The sequence below is a fragment of the Bombus fervidus genome, chromosome 8 (assembly GCF_041682495.2).
Source record: "Bombus fervidus isolate BK054 chromosome 8, iyBomFerv1, whole genome shotgun sequence".
In the NCBI taxonomy this organism is placed as follows: Eukaryota; Metazoa; Arthropoda; class Insecta; order Hymenoptera; family Apidae; genus Bombus; species Bombus fervidus.
The window spans coordinates 10000240-10017447 of NC_091524.1; the positions used below are offsets into that span (position 1 = coordinate 10000240).

At 37.7% G+C, this 17208-nt stretch overlaps 1 protein-coding gene across 2 annotated transcripts in view; it reads right to left on the minus strand.

The window, feature by feature from the left end:
• Positions 1–1261: 1261 nt before the first annotated feature.
• Positions 1262–17208, minus strand: part of LOC139989919 (uncharacterized) — a 92253-nt gene continuing 76306 nt past the window's right edge. The window contains exons 4-22 of one of the 2 annotated variants that reach the window (XM_072008628.1): positions 16183–16457; positions 15197–15544; positions 14422–14742; positions 13883–14230; positions 13428–13734; positions 12370–13010; positions 11657–12034; positions 10673–11509; positions 8362–10350; positions 7860–8146; positions 6929–7475; positions 6052–6321; positions 5687–5927; positions 5160–5503; positions 4780–5071; positions 4103–4417; positions 3364–3641; positions 2416–2823; positions 1262–2059 (exon numbers count right to left, since the gene is read on the minus strand). In XM_072008628.1, coding sequence (XP_071864729.1) covers positions 2024–2059; positions 2416–2823; positions 3364–3641; positions 4103–4417; positions 4780–5071; positions 5160–5503; positions 5687–5927; positions 6052–6321; positions 6929–7475; positions 7860–8146; positions 8362–10350; positions 10673–11509; positions 11657–12034; positions 12370–13010; positions 13428–13734; positions 13883–14230; positions 14422–14742; positions 15197–15544; positions 16183–16457 — 8462 coding nt within the window. In that variant the 3' untranslated portion in view covers positions 1262–2023. Of the gene's footprint in view, positions 2060–2415; positions 2824–3363; positions 3642–4102; positions 4418–4779; positions 5072–5159; positions 5504–5686; positions 5928–6051; positions 6337–6928; positions 7476–7859; positions 8147–8361; positions 10351–10672; positions 11510–11656; positions 12035–12369; positions 13011–13427; positions 13735–13882; positions 14231–14421; positions 14743–15196; positions 15545–16182; positions 16458–17208 lie in introns of both variants that reach the window. The other variant, XM_072008626.1, reaches the window with a different exon arrangement.

A 17208-nucleotide genomic window follows, 5' to 3' on the forward strand; every position in this document is an offset into this window, starting at 1 on the left:
GTAGAAAAAGGACGAGTTAGTTAGTTTCGTGCGATAATACAAGGTACGAGCTTCGTTCGTTCGTCTTCGTTTACGAAACGATCATCGACGTATGTATATTTTATTTCATTTGGTTAACACGCGCAGTTTTACGACACTGAAGGGAAATAATAAAAAAAAAAGAAGGAGTCAGACACATAGAAAGTATTATCGTTAATGATACACCTGTCCTCCGCTTAATACATCCGCTTACGCTATCTATTGAGCTAAAGAAAGTAAAAATCAAGTTAAATGCACGTGCGGCTGCGTTATGCAACACGTTCTGCTCGCTCTTCCTCGAGTCTGGTTTAGCGACGTTGCCGCGGCTTCGTCACAATCAAACACACAATTAACCAACATTTCATTCGCATTTCACGCGTTCAAAATTCCATTGATTCTTTTTTATCCCATTTTGATTCGTCCGATACATCTCGAACACATTTGGTAAGGAATGATTGACATTAATAGATAGTACAATCAAGGAGGTTGCAGATTGACTGAATTTACAATTAAAATTTTCCTTTTTCATTTAAAGGATTAATTAGATCGTTGAAATGTTCATTGGTAAAATTGCGATTGTTATCGTCACAAGTTCCTGCGTACAAGCTACGTTCTATAGAATTTTTTTAAAAGATACAGTTTGTACTCATAGTCAGTGAGGCTTCTAAATGATAAAATTTTCCAGGATATTGGAAAAGTATGAATCGCAATGAATTTACCGCGCCCCGACGTACGAATTTGTAAACTGACGAAGCCGGGCAACATGACAGGACCCGCCAGAAAATAGACTAAACAAACAAACAATAACAACAATTAATAATAATGTCCGCCTCCGCGGCGATCGGCGCCGTTCGCACGACTTATGACACTGTATTGAGTCACGCGTCGATTCGCGTGCAGCGTTTACCGAGGACCGTAAAACGCTTATGGAAAATTCGATTATAACATCGAGAAGTATCGTTTTTATTCGTATTCACAATTCAAATAATCTCGTTATTCGTCGTAGGAAAAAATAAAATTATATTATACTTAAAAAATCTTGCTATAAATCTATTTTAAAGAGCATCATATTCAAAAGTTTGCAAATGTCCAGTGACTTATGAACGAGATTACATATATTATTCATACAAATAAGTACATGTAAAAAAAATATATATGAATATACCGCCAATTAGACTGCAGATGTTTATGCAGTTATGGGAAATTTAAAATATCCAAAGTAAAATAACAATAAATTGTATCTCTCGACGATAATCAAATTTCCGAAACGACATGATCGAGTACTCGGCGACCAGTTAAAAAAAGAAAAAGTATAAGAAACGAGGATAAAAAAAAAAAATGAAAACGACAGTGGGAAAGGCGAAGGACAATTTCCCTCGCGACCCTTCCCAATCATTGGTTGTATTTTGGCACGGGAATGAGTAACCAGCGCGTCTCTTTGAATCTGACAAAGCTACGTTCGCGTTCGATCGAACTTGATATCTTTTTCTCAAATCCCGCCGACGGCAAAGAGAGCGCCTTCTGAAACGTTTCTACGTATCTAAAATATTTGAACGAATATATAAATAAATAGAGGAAAGCGTTGCTTATAAATTTACCTTCTTCTTGGTCAAGTTTCTTTTTAATCACTTTGGTTTATCACCAAGATCGTTATTTTATTGTTAACAATATAAATATATTTATATGTGCTTTTTTTGAGACGCTTCCCCTTCAATAAATATCGTATTAATTTAATAAAATAGACGATTAAAGCTTCCGAACGAAAGGATTAAAGATATGTTTCTAATTTGTTTGCATCGATTAAATTAAAGTAACTTGTTCGATTTTGACCTTTGTTTTAACGTACTTAAGCCTCGACGTTTTGCGACATTGTTGCGTCGTTGAAGAAATTTGTTTCACGTTTTATCTGTTCGATTCGCGAACTTGTGGAGGCTACCGTCCAGCGGTTACATCCACAACCTCCCGTCGACCGGATTTCCTTTATTACTTGTACGATCTTCGGTGTCTAGAGGGAGTCGAAGTTCGATTCTCGATCGCTGGTCTGGAAGAATCGTTCTTTATGATTAGGACCATTTCCTAAATTAAATATAGCAAAGATGGTACTTTTATACGATTGCTTTTTGACTAATTGCATTATACTGCAGCAACTAAAGCAGAAACTGCAAAAAGTTTAAAATGAATATCTTTACATTTCTAATCAAAATAAAATTGTCGCCTCTGAATAAAACTTATCTGTAAAAATCTATATCAATTGGCCGCAAATTAATTAATATTTAACAGATATTTTTTTTTTTATTCTGGTAGTTATGATAACTACACAAACATTGAACATAGGAAACAGTTAACAAAGACAACGTAGAAATTCTAAGTGGAGCTCGAATTTCGCTCGTAACTCACCTTGTCCGGGCTATAAAGAGGCGGATGCTGCGCCGGAAGTCTCAGCGTGCTTCCCAGATCCCTCTCGGCCATTGTGTGCCCCTCGCTGGCACTGTCTCTAGTGTCTCTGTTGTCTCTGGCGTCCTTAACGCTGTTTCTTCTGGCATCGGCGACTTTCGTAGGCGGCTGGATCGTCGTTTCACCGCAAGATCTGGCGAGAGTCGAGCCAGCCTCGCCTAAATCAAGCCTCAACAGCTTCGTCGGTGCTTGGATGGTCGTCTCGCCACAGGAACGCGCCAACGTCGAGCACAGATCGCCCTGGAGATCCCCGGTTCGTAGCACTTTCGTCGCTGTTTCAACCGTGGTCTCACCACAGGAGCGAGCTAACGTCGAATCGGCGTCCATTTGTCGAGTTACCGTTGCGGATACCTAACAAAATAATCAGATTTTTATATTTAGATTATACGAATACACTTCAGGTAGCTATGAACGCTTGGCAGTACTTTACAGTGCCATTTTGTAACTAGTAGATTTTGAAACTTTGTTTGATTGATAATTTTATAAGTAGCTTCGAAATTGATTATATTGTAAGTAAGCTTTCATACTTTCTAAATTACAGCTACTTTATATTTGTACCGTTCCCCCCTGTTATATTGTACTGTTTTTTATTTTTCAATATCAGCTTCAAGATCGTAAGTTGTGAAGTATGAAATTTTCAACGAGTCATTGCATTCCGTGAAAGATACGTTTATATACGTTAGAAAATGAAAATTATACATGAAAAAGAAAATTATTCATTTCAAAGCCATATATAAAATGTAACATATAAAATAAAAAAACATTTGTTAAATGAAAGAGACGAATCACTTTTTTTCAGATATTACTTAATGTTAACTTCCCGAAGGAAAATTCGCAGTTAAATGTTAATTAATAATTTAATAATAATAGTTAATTAATAACAGAACACACCTGAAAACCAGCGCTAACAAGGGCGCCACTCGGTGCAGCCGGCGTTCTGACGATCTGCACATCAGAATCCTTGCAATCCTTCGCGCTGGATACGCTCTGCTTCCTGTTTCCGGTGTTATGCGTGCCGCTTTCAAGGTAATTGAGCAGCTTGTGCTCTTCTGTCGAGAACGTGCTCATACCGGATTTGTAATTCTGCGGAGACTGGGGTGCGGATCGATATTTGGCGCGCGGGATCATCACTGTCAACGAACGATCTCGTTGTTCGTCGTTCATTGCCACTGTAGCAATTCGATAATACAAAATTAAAATGCCTTAATATTATATAAAGATAGTCTTCGTTTATTTATTATCATTAACAAAATGTACTGTAATATAACAACAAAAATTTCCATTGTTCTAATGTGTCTTTATCCAATGATTTTTTAACACAATACTCTACTTCTTTTTCCTTGAATATTCTTGAAATTTAAACTTTAAATTTCTCTAACTTTAAATTTTTTCTTTTTCTCTAATTCTTAGATATCATAACTCACAATTTCTTTTTTCTTGAAACGTCTTAAATAATTTATAAATAAGTTCTCCGACAACTCTAAATTTCCTCTCAGTTAAAAATTCTTGAGTTCTTTGGAATAGATAAATTATATAGATAAATAATATTCCGAAGAAAAATCCGAATCTTCGATCAATTGGCGATCAATTTGTCATGAACTCAACATAATTTTTAAAACGAAAAGCCTACCTGATGCAGGTACCATGGTAGCTTTTCTTGGTGGATGCCTGGGTTTGGCACTGATCTTTCGAGCAGGCCTCTTTGTCGGTGGTAAGGGTGCGATCATCTGTGGGGGTGGTGGGAGAACGTGCGGCACGTGGTGTGGAATAGCCAAGTCTGTCACACTACCCTCGCTACTGGTATCCCCGCCCGTTCCAGGAATCATAGCCCTTCTGTCGCCGGTTCTTCGTTTCCGACTCGGCTGACGGAAACATGCCATGCCGACACAAACCGCCAGAAGGCCCAGTAATATTGCACCCGTTGTAACAAGAGCTATCAGGAGCACTGCAACCAGATTTACGATTAAGTGTTGCATTGGAAAACTTCGTGAAATATATACAAATAATTACCACGCTACTTTTTGAGTCGAGAAATAATTCCAATTAGATAATGTATAATTTCATAATGTAAAGATAAGATACAGATTATTATTTCATTATCATATTAACGTTTATCTTTTCCTTATGTCAATTTGATACCTTACTATCGATGTTAACTGTTTTATTATTTCTTTAAAATAATTTTTATTTGTGGAGATCGTTTTTAATCTGCATTATTATTAATTGAGCTACGAAAAATCTTATGGTTTAATGTATAGACACTTTTTCTAGTTTTCCTATATTTTAGATTTCGGTAAGCAAATTTACCTTTCAGATTAACTTGACACCGCTGACCACTGTGCCAGGGGAAGCACTCGCAAACCTCTTGACCATTGGTGTTCGTGACGCAGTGTCCTTTGTTGTTACAACTAGGGCAACCTAAGGGCGCTTGAGAGCAGAATCTTCCAGGATACGCGGGGTTTTCAGACAAATCTGCCCAACCCTCTTTACAAGAACACTGATAAGAACCTCGCAGATTGAAACAGGCTGCGTTTGGCGAGCAATCGTGATGTGGTCCTCCTTCTTCCGTCGCGCATTCGTCGAAATCAATTGCCTCAATCTGAAATAAAATGTGCTTTCTTTATTTACGAAAATTTCAGATCTCCTCCTCGATTAATAATTTTTTTGCTTAGAAAAACGAAACTTACGACGTCAAGATTTTTCAAGGCGTAAACCTCAGTGCCTCCTAAGCTATAATTGCTTCCAATAAGATACTTTCGAAGAACTTCTTTTAGTCTCGTTTCATTAGCGTTGTCGCTGAGCTGAACGTGGAACTCCACTTTTGTTGGGTCAGGCGAGAAACCAGCTATCTTCAATCCTCTGTAGACATCTCTGAGATCACTCTGCATCAGAGTTCTATCTAGGGCGTCTTTAGTAGGACCTAACAGTTTTCTGAAAGCTGTCGACGTCGAATCGTTCATGCTGGCTTCGTATATTACTGGTTCGTGTCCAATACGGTCCAAGCCAACTCGTAACGTGTAGGTGTAAGTGGCTATAATTACATATCAAAAGAGCATAAAAATAAAGAAACAATTGTCAAATATTTTCTAGAAATCCTAGTAATATTTTCAAATCCCTTACCAGTGATTCTATCACATTTTTCAAATTCTCCAATATCAGCTATACGAGCTAATTTAATTAATTTAACTTAATAAATTCAAATGTAATAACTTACGTTTGCAAGGTCGATCAGGGAACATTCTAGCGAAGCCCGGACGGCAAACGCATCGCATTTCACCTCCAACTTCCGCGCATATTTCAGACCTAGACGCTCTACATTCTGGTGTACACTGATTGACAATAGGTTGAAGCGATACCACGGGTGCTCCAAGAACTCCACCAGCCAGAACTCTATGAACTTCGTTTCCAGTTGGATCTTGTTCGTCTCTCGAAATATCACCGTATTCAGCCTCAACCTGAGAAAAATTAATACTTTTGTAATATGACTTTATATAATTTTTCCAATGTAATCATTAAATACAAATTAAATGGATTACATAATACATTACGAAATAATTAAAATGTATTTCTTACATTTACCTCTTCAGCACCAGGTGCCGGTGGCTTCTGATCGCTCATCACCACAAAGATGGAATCATTGTCGACCACGTTTTCGTAGGACGATGGTATTCTAGTCACCACCGATTGCAAGATCGTTGATGTGACCGTGGATATTACACTGGTTGGACGTAATAATGTTTCCGTTACTGTTTCCACAGTGGTCGATGTTAATGTGTGGGTGAGCAGTAATGTTCGAGTTGTAGGTGGTGAACCCAATACAGATGTTTCCGTCCTCGTTACTGTTGACGTCTGGAATCGTGTCACCTGTGTGATAAACGATTGTAACGCTAACTGAAGCGCAGTAACTTTTCTTATAATTTTTCTTCTCTTTTTTTTTTTTTTTTTTGTAGACAGATTTACTTTTTAATGAGACAAAAGATATAGCGAAATGCCTTAGAAAATAGATAATTTGTATAGAAATAGACAAGGCTAATTTTCGAGAAATCCACTGATCTCTCGTGTGATATTGATTTTTATTAATTCAAAATTGATAACTATAACTGTAACTATTAATAGCTGTCTGTCCACTTTTTATAAATTTTTCTAGAAATTCATATATTTACAAATCGTGAAAAAATTTGTAGTATAACGTTTGTCTTTCTCTAAAGCTTTCTACCTCTTTTCCTGTTTCTAATATTTCAACACAGACACGACACGTATCTTCAAAATTAAATTATTATAGTATCAAGTACGCTATATGGATATAACAAATAAATTAAACAGTAAACTGAAAACAACCATGAACGATCCTTTTCCCTGAGTATCTATAACGACTCGTGTTCTTTAACAAACATACGAAATAAATGTAAATTACCCTCTATCACAGTTCAAAGTATCAAAATTTGATCCAACTCACCTCTTTAGGCTTCATACGCGTGGTCGTCGTTGTCCTATTAGCAGCCTCGCGTGTCACGTTGCTAACATCCTTCGTCATCTTGATCACCGACTCGTTTCTCCTGTCAATATTTCCGGACAACGTGCTCGTTACCTTCGTTATCGAACTGTCAACCCTGGTCACCACGCTAGGCAATTCCTTCGATGTAGTTTCGTTCTTTCGTTTGCGTTCTGTCGCCGACGACACGACCACCTTTGAAGCTTCGTTTTTCGTCATTGTAGGTCGTGACTCTTTCTTCTGACTCGTGCTGACCACGTGGTGAGTCAAACTTTCCGTAGCTTCCACCTTTGTCGATGGTAAAACGTTATCGTGACTGGATTCCAAAAATACTGGATGCTCCGGACGTTTTACAGGGTTTCGAGGAATATCAAAGCTATGAGATCGAGTTGGTTCCACGTCTCTGGTTGTCGAGGATCTGCTTGGTTGAATGTGGTCTACTTGCAAGGGTCTTAGCTTCGTTGGGATTACCAGGTTCGTCGTTAGCATTGGTGTTGGCTGTACCGATATTCTACGAGATTTCATCGTAATCAGTGGTAAATTGGAGGATGCACAAACGTTCAGAAGCTAAGTATCCTACAGAATTTAACAGAACTCAATATCGACTATCCAAAACCTCATGGAATCCAAAAGTTTGAAAGAAGGTTGTCTTCAAATTTTGCCTTCTTAGAAAACTTATTAAACAAAGAAAATTAAAACGTTTACAAACGAATTTAGAATAATACACCCGATTTTGAATAATGTGGCAATATTTGAGCTGAAAACACGTTGAAAATTTAATTATGTTAAATTTGATTAATAATTAGATTTGAAAACAATAGCGTACATACTTTTGTTAGATAAACTGTACATATATAAATTTTCAATGGAAATTGACAATAAAATACAAAAATACCTAGATACAGGTCTCGTGTCAAATGGTCGCACGGTATAAATGCTAACGTGCTCCGTCATCCTGGTTTCCACTGGCCTAAGAATCTCAGGCACGTCTACCACCACTGGGAGATCGACAGTGCCGTGTATGATCGGTATCTTCGATTCGATATCCTGAACCACTGGTATGTGGGATGTTGCGACGGCTGTCGCGATTTGAATTGATCCAGATACCGCCACTGCTGGCCTTACCGTGGCAATTTCAAGTGGTTTGGTAGTTTGAGTTACTGGTGGTGGAGGTACCATATCCTGCAAAGTATAAAATTTACAATAAATCCTCAGAAATAACAAAAAAAAAAAAAAAAAGAAAAAAGAAAAATAAAAAGAGAAAAAATTATAACTCTAATCGTCATCATAGCTTTGAGATTTGGATGATTTTTTATCTGCAATTCCCAGTCGAAAAGAACCGAGTTAGAAAGACTCAAGAATTTCAAACACCCAATAATGAACTATTTAAACTTCACCTGAGACAGCAATTCCACTATGAAAGGTCTAGCAAGAGAAGGTCTTGGACTAGGAGGCACCATGCTAACGCTAGGTAAAGGCGCAACAGAAGATTCCTTCAATGGAATATATTTAGGCGGAGGTTTCAACCCAGATTCGTTGACATTTGCAAACGGGAATCTATCTTCTGTGGGACCACTGGTCGTCGTAATATCAACTGGTGGAGGTGATAATCCAACTACATCCCTCGAAGTTATAGGTGGCGGTTTCAAATCCTCTTCTTCATTCTTATTCGATTGATTCAACCCAATAACAGGTCTCAATGGCGGAGGCATCATGTCCCTAGAAGGCACGCTCATTCCTTCCATACTACTCAACATATCCCCAGTAGACGTCTCAATAGGTCTTACTCTAATTTTGTTCTCATGATTCATAGAATCATCCTTATTCGCGTCTGAAGCCGCGAAATTCGTTTGATAAGAACCATCTACCTTTTCCACGTTCTTCTTCTTATCATTAGAACTGCTCGTGATTAACATACTTGGTGGTCGCTCAGTTTGCGTTTTGCTATCCACTTCTTCGCCTATAGCCTCCACAGGCATGGAGAACCTAATATTGGGCCTAATTTCACCTTTGTTAGCTGTTGAGATAGTAATTGGTCCAGGTACTTGAGGCTTAGGCTTGGTTATAATATGAGGATACTCTGGATGAATTCTGGTTCCTGAATACTCCTGTTGATTCACCACAGGACGATTCTTCTCCAAACTTACTTTAACGCTCTCAGTGCTCGTCTGAGGATACTGATCTTCCGTTTTCTGAGAAATAGAACTGTTTCTGAAATGATTCTTCATAATTTCACCCTGGTTAATTAGAATCTCTTGTCTATCAGGTCTTTGGTCTCTAATCTTCATTCCCCCATCCCAATTAAGATCCATGAAACCTCCTAACTGGAAGTGACTCTGATTCAATTTACTTGCATGACTCAAACTGTTATTCACAAATGGTTCCAGGCTTCCTGGCTTGCCTTCGTTGGGCTGTTTCACTTGATCTGGTCTAGCTTCTGATGTTTGACTTACAATTTCTGGCCCAGGATATAGTACAGGCCTGTTTTCCACTTTGTTCATTATAGATGGTCGAGGATATGGTCTCTTAGGTTTATTTGATTCAGGGACAAATTGAGGAATGATCGCTGGTGGTTTTAAATCTATAGTATCGTCGTGTTCACGACTTGGTAGAGTCGATGTCTGTTCGTTTTGATTTTGATTCTTGTGACTGATTGGAGATATTTTGCTTCCATAATATGTTGATGGTACACCTTGTACTATGTCGTATTCAGGCTTGTTCTCTTTCCATTTGTAACCATAATTCGATTCTTCGTGGCCAGTGTACACGCCAAACGGCTTTCCTTGAACTACTGGTGTTTCATGAAGCTTAGTATTGTAATAATTAGGGCCATATGGTACTTGAGATTGTATATTCATTTCATTCTTATGAGAAAATGGAGAGCCTGGACTTATCCAAAATGGTTTTTCTTTCTGATCTTGTTGAGAATCAATTTCTCCAGCTGGTTTTCCAATCACTGTATTACCAGAGGCTACATTTCCGTAGGAATTTTTTATATTGGATGTTACATTATTATTTTGATTAACGAAAGACGTGTCTTTTTCGGTTTCATTGTATTTTTGCACCTCCTTGACTCGATTATGATAGTTTATGGGTTCTGAGGCACCGATTTCTGAATCTAACGTCTTCTCTGTTTGCGTACCGCTATGCCAGATTTCTGCTGCTTTATTATCTTGATTAGGTGGAGCCTGATCGAAGTTCTGAACTTGCGTATTTGTTGTAACTGGTCTGTTATCCTGCTTTATTTTAGGATTCGAAGGATTGTGATATTCTACTGCTCCCGTGGGCACGTGTTCTTCTGTCCTTTCAGTTTGAGGTCTCAGTTGTTCTATATTTGATGGCCTCTTCTCAGGATAGAAGTGAGGCGGTCTGTCTTGAAGATCAATCTGTTGGAAGAATGGAAGAATTGTAAAATTGAGTGTCTCTGTACAACCTGTTTAATATTTATCCAAGATCGATGTTGATACAAATAACATGTTTAAAAATGGGGGAAATAAAAGTAAAAAATACCAAAATATCGAAGTAGCCATATATGGAAGTATCAAAATATTGAAATGATCAAGACACTGAAATTTCAAAATATTAAAATATTGTTCTTTTCAAATATCTCAATACCCAAATATTAGATATCCAAATGAACAAATATTCTAATATCCAAATACCCAAATGTCTAAATATCTAAGTAAAAATCACATAAAATTCATTTACGTGAGGACGAGATCCGAACGAAGGTTGTCTCTCAGTTGCCACGTCCTTCATCGCATCTCCAGGCGTCGGAGTGGTCATCCTCGGTGGTTCATGGTGAATTTGAGGATTACCGACTGGCCGGTGAGGAAGCACAAATGTATTCTGTGTCTTTGTCGGAGGCCTCTGAGGTCCGCTGTAAACTGGTTTCCTAATACCCGGCCTTTCCGGGTAAATCGGCCTATCCAAAGGACGACTAGTCGTCGATCTCAACGGTGGACGTGGTCTCAACCTGTTATTCATCAGAATTCGCGGTGGTTTCTTGTCCGCCTTCCAATTGGAATTCAAGACGATCTCATTCCCCGAGTCTGGCTTAGGCAATAAGATATATCGATGGGAATTGTCCGATGGATTTGACATTTCTGTTCTTCTAGGTGGAGTTCCGGATTCTACAGGTTTTGGAATTTTTGGAAATTGTCCGCGTGACGGTATATGATTGTTGGAGTGCAGGTGAGGATGAATAGGAGGATAAGGAACGCTTTGTGGGCGAACGTTTATAGTTTCTGGTCTGTGATGGACTAGGATCTCAGTGTGTACGTGACCTTGGCCGCCGAGGACACCAGAATGGTCAGGATGTTTAATCAAATGTAGGTCTGATGGCATCTTTTCTGGTCTATTTAAAGGAGCTTCTAGTTTGTCTTGTGGTCTTTCATAATCGAAGCGACCTGGCGATAAGGGAATAGTTGCTGGACGATTGGAAGGGTGTTTTTCTGGTAACCCCTTGAAACTATGAGGTGGCGATGGTGGAACCATATAATCTGCTGGGTCCTTTCCGTTGGAATATTGAGGCAGGTCCTCTACCTGAATATAAGTAATGCTTCTGAATTAAATTTTGAACTAGTTGAATAAAATTTGTATTTTGTTAAAGAATTATTCAATTAAACACTTCAATATGAAGTTTAATGTGGAAGAGTAGAAAAAGTAAACACTATGTTGTAAGTGACTTACTCTTTGGATTCCAACAAATCCCAAACCAACTTCTGATTCAGGATATGGTGATGGATCGTCGAAATATTGTCCACTGATATGTGGCTCGCTGGTATCACCGAATATCAGTGCCTGAGTACCACCTTGAGGAATCACCACGTTAGCCACCTGACTGGGTTGAATATTTACTAATAAAGGTTGTCCCGTTGATCTGTCGATGACGTGTGGTACTTGATGAACTATAGGTTCCGCTGGTGTCGGTTTGGATTCCGAAGATTGAATAACAACAGGAGCATCAGGGAGTAAAGGATCTTTCTGAGCCCACGGTAATCGTTTCTGATCTTCAGATGGAACGGTGGGCCAAGGTTTCTCTATTGGAGATATTCCTGAGTCGATTTTCTGGAATGTTTGTAATAATGCAAAATTTTAAACCACTGATAGCGTTCATAGTTATATTAAACCACAATTTATAATTATATCATGGAAGTTAACTGAAAACTTAAGTAACGAAGAATAATTTTTAAACTTCCTTTAAATCAATATTCACAACGCTCCAATATTTATTTACCTGAAACTTCGAACTTCTCTAACATTTTACTTTATCAAAACCACATTTGATCTAAAATAATTCTTTTATTATTCCGAAAAGAGAAACCTTATATTACCAGCCATAAAATGGCTCACGTATCACACTAAAAATTCCAAAATCGAGTAACTGAGAGATCCATATGTACCTGATCAAATTGTGGATGTAGTGGAGGGAGCTTCAAAGGATCCTTAGCACTCCACGGTCGCCTAGGTTTCTCAGGACTCCATTCCGGCTCCTTAGGATTTGAATTTGGATTTGCATACTGTTCCACGTTAGGTCTATCAGGTGGCTTTAACAAAGGATCATTCTCCAGTACATCTTGCTTCGAACCTATTCTCTTTGGCGGAGACGCTTGAACTGGAAGTAGCTTCTGAGGTTGTTTCGATATCAATGCAGGTTTCGTATCGACAGGCATGGAAACCGGAATTTTTAAATGTTCTTCGTAAATCTGATGCGCAGGATATATCTGTATTTGTGGACCTTTGTGGGCTTGAAGAATCTGCTGAGACTGAGCATCGTCTCGATCGTTCTCCACGACTTCGAGAACAGGATGAACTGGAATGTTGGGGACTGGTAACGGCGGCGGTTTCATTCCAATATGTTCTTCGTCCTCTAAGAACGTTTGAGGTGGTCTGGGTGCCATTTTCCCTGGTTTTCCTATGATTACGTCGCTGTTCGCAGTGATTACTTCGCCCGGGGAAATTGGAATTCCATCTGCCAGGCTGGATGCAACTTTGTGACGGATTTCAGCGATGTAATTATGGTTAAGGTTCGCTAGATGTGTACCTTGAAGAGGATGTTATGATCATTAATGTGTTTATTAGCCTATTAACCCATTATCTTATAATTGTATAATCAAGTGGTTGATATTTTTTAAAAATTAGATAAGGAAGTTGTCAATTCATTCTTTTTATTACTAAATTTTTTTATATTATTAAACAATCGGAAAATATTTTTTTGTGAAAGCTAACATCATTTTTATTGGTCTATTACCATTTTACAGCATGCTCTATTTATTATCTATCCTTAGAAATATTACCATACACTTTTTCTTTAAATAATCCGAACTGTTATGAAAGCACAAGTTTTGTAGTATAAAAATTGTAAACATTTTAATAGACTCACACTTGTTTACAAATTTCACATTATTAACAAAGTCTAACCATAGTAAAAATTACAAAAGTAATTTACAAAAGTAATTACCTATATTTTGACTCTCAGCTGCTTCGATGTCTCCATCAGCGAACTCAGCGACTGGTATATAAATGGGTGATCTTTGCGTGGTCACTTCTTGTGTTTCCGCCTGTGGCATCGAATCATTTCTTCGCGTAGCTGTCGTCTTTCCTTGTAGTAAACCAGCCATCGCCGTAATCACTGGTCCTAGAGCCGATAAACTATTGATTCCCAAAGACCCTAGGCTTAGAAGATTGCTCACTTGAAGATCGCTCGTGTTCTGACTCGCAGGCTTTTTGTTCTGTCCAGGCTCTGCAGAAACTGTTACGTTGTTCTCCTGCAAATCGAACAATAGAGTTATTTTATTATCTCTGATAACATAATAAATTTAATAATCTGGAAACAATATAAAATTTAAAAAACTTTTTTAGTATTCGTAAATTCGTATTCGGATATTCATCACAAATTATTCATCTATGAATTACTTGATTAATCTGTTCAATTGGCTTCAAACTTGGCTCATTAGCAGCTGCAGAAGATTCAGTAGATACGAAGCTGGCGGAAATCGATTCATTGTTCTGGATCTCCACCGAGGAGGTTGCTTCCTGGAAGCCAGTGCTCGAAGTAGGGTCGATCTGGTCCTCTTCATCGAAGAATATGATCGTTGATCCAGTGACCACGTTTTTCACCGGATCTGAATGATGAGCAGTTGTTAACAAAGCGTTCATATAGCCAGCGTCTAGCAAACTTGGTGCTATCGATTCTGTCACTACGTTCTCCACTATGTGCGATCTCGAAGAAACTGTTGTTGAAGTCTCTCCATCTGGTCCAGCCTGAAATTGAACAAAGATTTTCAAAGTCAATTCCTAGATCATACTGTATGTGTATTCTATACAGATATAAATAGAAATTCATAAATTATATCTCAGTCGTTGAAACAAAAATTATTATCTTCTATTTCTTCTTATTATAAATTCTATCAGAAATTTACGATTCTTCCTAATATATTCACTAATGAATTTACCTGAAGCAAAGTTGTGAAATATGTAAACGTGGTCAGATACGTCTTTGTCGCAAAAATTTGAATAGGTTCTGGAGTAGGATTCACCGTGGCTGTCTTGGTGGTCTTCTTGGTAGGTGCTTTCTCCAACACAACGTCAGTTGATGTCGCTACGTTCGTACGGACCACGGTGCTACCTTTCTCCAGGAAGGTGTTATAATAAGTGTAGGTAATGTAGTATGTTTTCATGAGGTCTGTCATGTTTTCCTCTGTACTGTCTAGCGCCGTTAACGTGGTCGTGACGCTGGTTGGACGAGGAGGTGGTGCAGACTCTGTTACTATGAGCTGAAAGGAATATTAACATTCATTATTCACTGTTGCTAAAATACAGTTATTCCGCAATTACCTTACAAAAATCATAAAACGAAACGTCACAAGAATTTTTATTAAAGGAAAAACAAAATGTCAAATGAATAGAAAAATTTCCCTTCCCCTACAATTATTAATAATACCTACGTAAGAATATCTTACTCATCAAAAGAACCTAATGCTACCTACAGTGATCACTAATCAGTTAAATAAATTATATTTGCATTTGTTCTAATTGCTCGATACTTCATTCTCATTTCAAAGCATTCTTATTGAAATACACAAAAATTAAAACGTAGCAATTACAAGTAGATCGTTAAATCGACGAGCCACGTGCGTCAGTAGTATTAAATATATTAAAAATCCTACACACTCGTCGAATGAGTTCTCTGTAAAATCTTTGTAAAGCCATCTATCATTTTCCACGAACCTGAGTAATTGTATCGCTGGTGGTTTCTATTCTGGTACGTCCATCCTCCATGAAAGTCTTTTCCAGCATTCTGGTGCTGAGATACGTGTTCGTTTCCGGTCGAGGTGCTTCTGATGGTTCGAGGATCATGTCTAAATAATGTTGCGGCGCAGTGACCGTGTTTGTGATTACTTTCGTGCTGCTTTCCAACGCGTCATTTATATTAGAATGATCGGTGTTTAATGTTAAGTAGGTATAGGTGGTTTTGAAGACTTCTGTGCGTAATGTTGGGGATGCTTCTAATGTTACCGCGGCGGTTTCAGATCCCGGCTTCCTGTGACGTTCTTCGGTCGCTGTGTTCGCTATCACCTGTAGGAATTTATTAGTGATACGAATGATTATTCTGTTTTATCGATTGTTTCAATGTGTATAAGCTGGCATCGATATGAAATGTAAATGTAGAAGAATTTGTAGCTGATTTTGGTATTGGAGTGGTATAATGTCAATGGCGTAAAAGATATATTTGTAATAACATAACATTACGTTATTGAAGTTTTAAAGAAAATATCGAAATTACATGAAATTTAGTAGATGTTTTAAAAATTTTCCTATCATTTCCAAATGTTTGTTAAAATATTAATATACGATGTCAAGTATGGTATTCTTTGATTCGTATATAATCAGAGTATTTGGCGACTGGAATATTTTTTGTAGTAGTGGTAAAGTTATTCCTGGTATTGAAAAGAATCAAGGAAGATTAGCGCTATTAAACCGTGCGCTGGAGAAGAATAAAAAAGACGAATAGAATTAAAAAGAAACTAAAAAAATTCATTCATTTAAGAAAGATCAACGTTTGAAGACAAGAAAAATACACAGATAAAAAGGATTGAAATTAAAAACCGTCTCATATTTGAAGAATAAGTAACCAGGATTTAAAGCCCCCCAAAAAGCGTAGGAATGTAATAAAATAAGAAAGCGAAGAATGTCCAACAATATTGTATTTCTACCTGCTGCTCCGTTGAAACGATAGTCGTCCCGTCTTTCGTAATGGTAGTAAGGTACGTGAAGGTGGTAGTACATGTCTTAGTGACAAATTCATTCGGTTTATCTTGTGGAAGCATCATGACGACAGCATCGGACAATGTCAGCGTAGGCTGTGGCACCGAGTTCTCCCATCGTAACGCTGGCGTTGGTCCAGCAACGATCACTTCGACTCCGTTTGACATGACACGCGTGGCTAGGTTTAACCTTCGACCTTCTTCATCTTTTCCTTCGTGCTCTCCTGTCGTTACAATTCCACGATCAAAAGATTACGATGTGATAAATGAATATCAAACTTCCACATTGGCAATGTAAAATTATTATTTAGTTACTTATACAATAGAAATAAATACATCTGAAATAAATGTGAAATAACTTAGAAGATTTACAAGAATATATGTACGCCTGAATAATCATGCTCTTCCCGGCGGATTTGTTGACTGGCAACGGTTATTCAGGCGTTAGAACATAGACGGTCACTGTACACGATTAAAACGTGTTTTAGAAGAAACAAAAAATATACAGAATAGACTACAGGAATAAAACGAACGATAAGAAATTGTAGTATGTACAAGATCAGACTTCATTTACAAGTATGTACAGTTCACTCAAGAGTTTTATTGTACAGAAAACAATTTAGATTGCCATAAGCCAATCCAAGTGGGACTCGGAAGAGCGTCTGTACAGTTTCGAACGTGCTAGGCGCGCGAGAAAAGATATCATATTAGTCTAAAGAAGAATATTACTTTTTACATCGATCGGCTAGTGTCCTGAACAAATTGTTCTTCAAATATTATCAGTTCTATGATTTCAGAATTTACTCAACTCGATTATCTCGTTGTTATATCGTATACTTTTGTTATTTCTGTACATATAAATTTTTTGTAATTAACACATTGCCAATATTTTACACAATACTTTTCATTTATATTATATTATAAAAAAACTTTTTCTACTCCTATATAATTTTTTATAGTGACTTTCGAAGAATC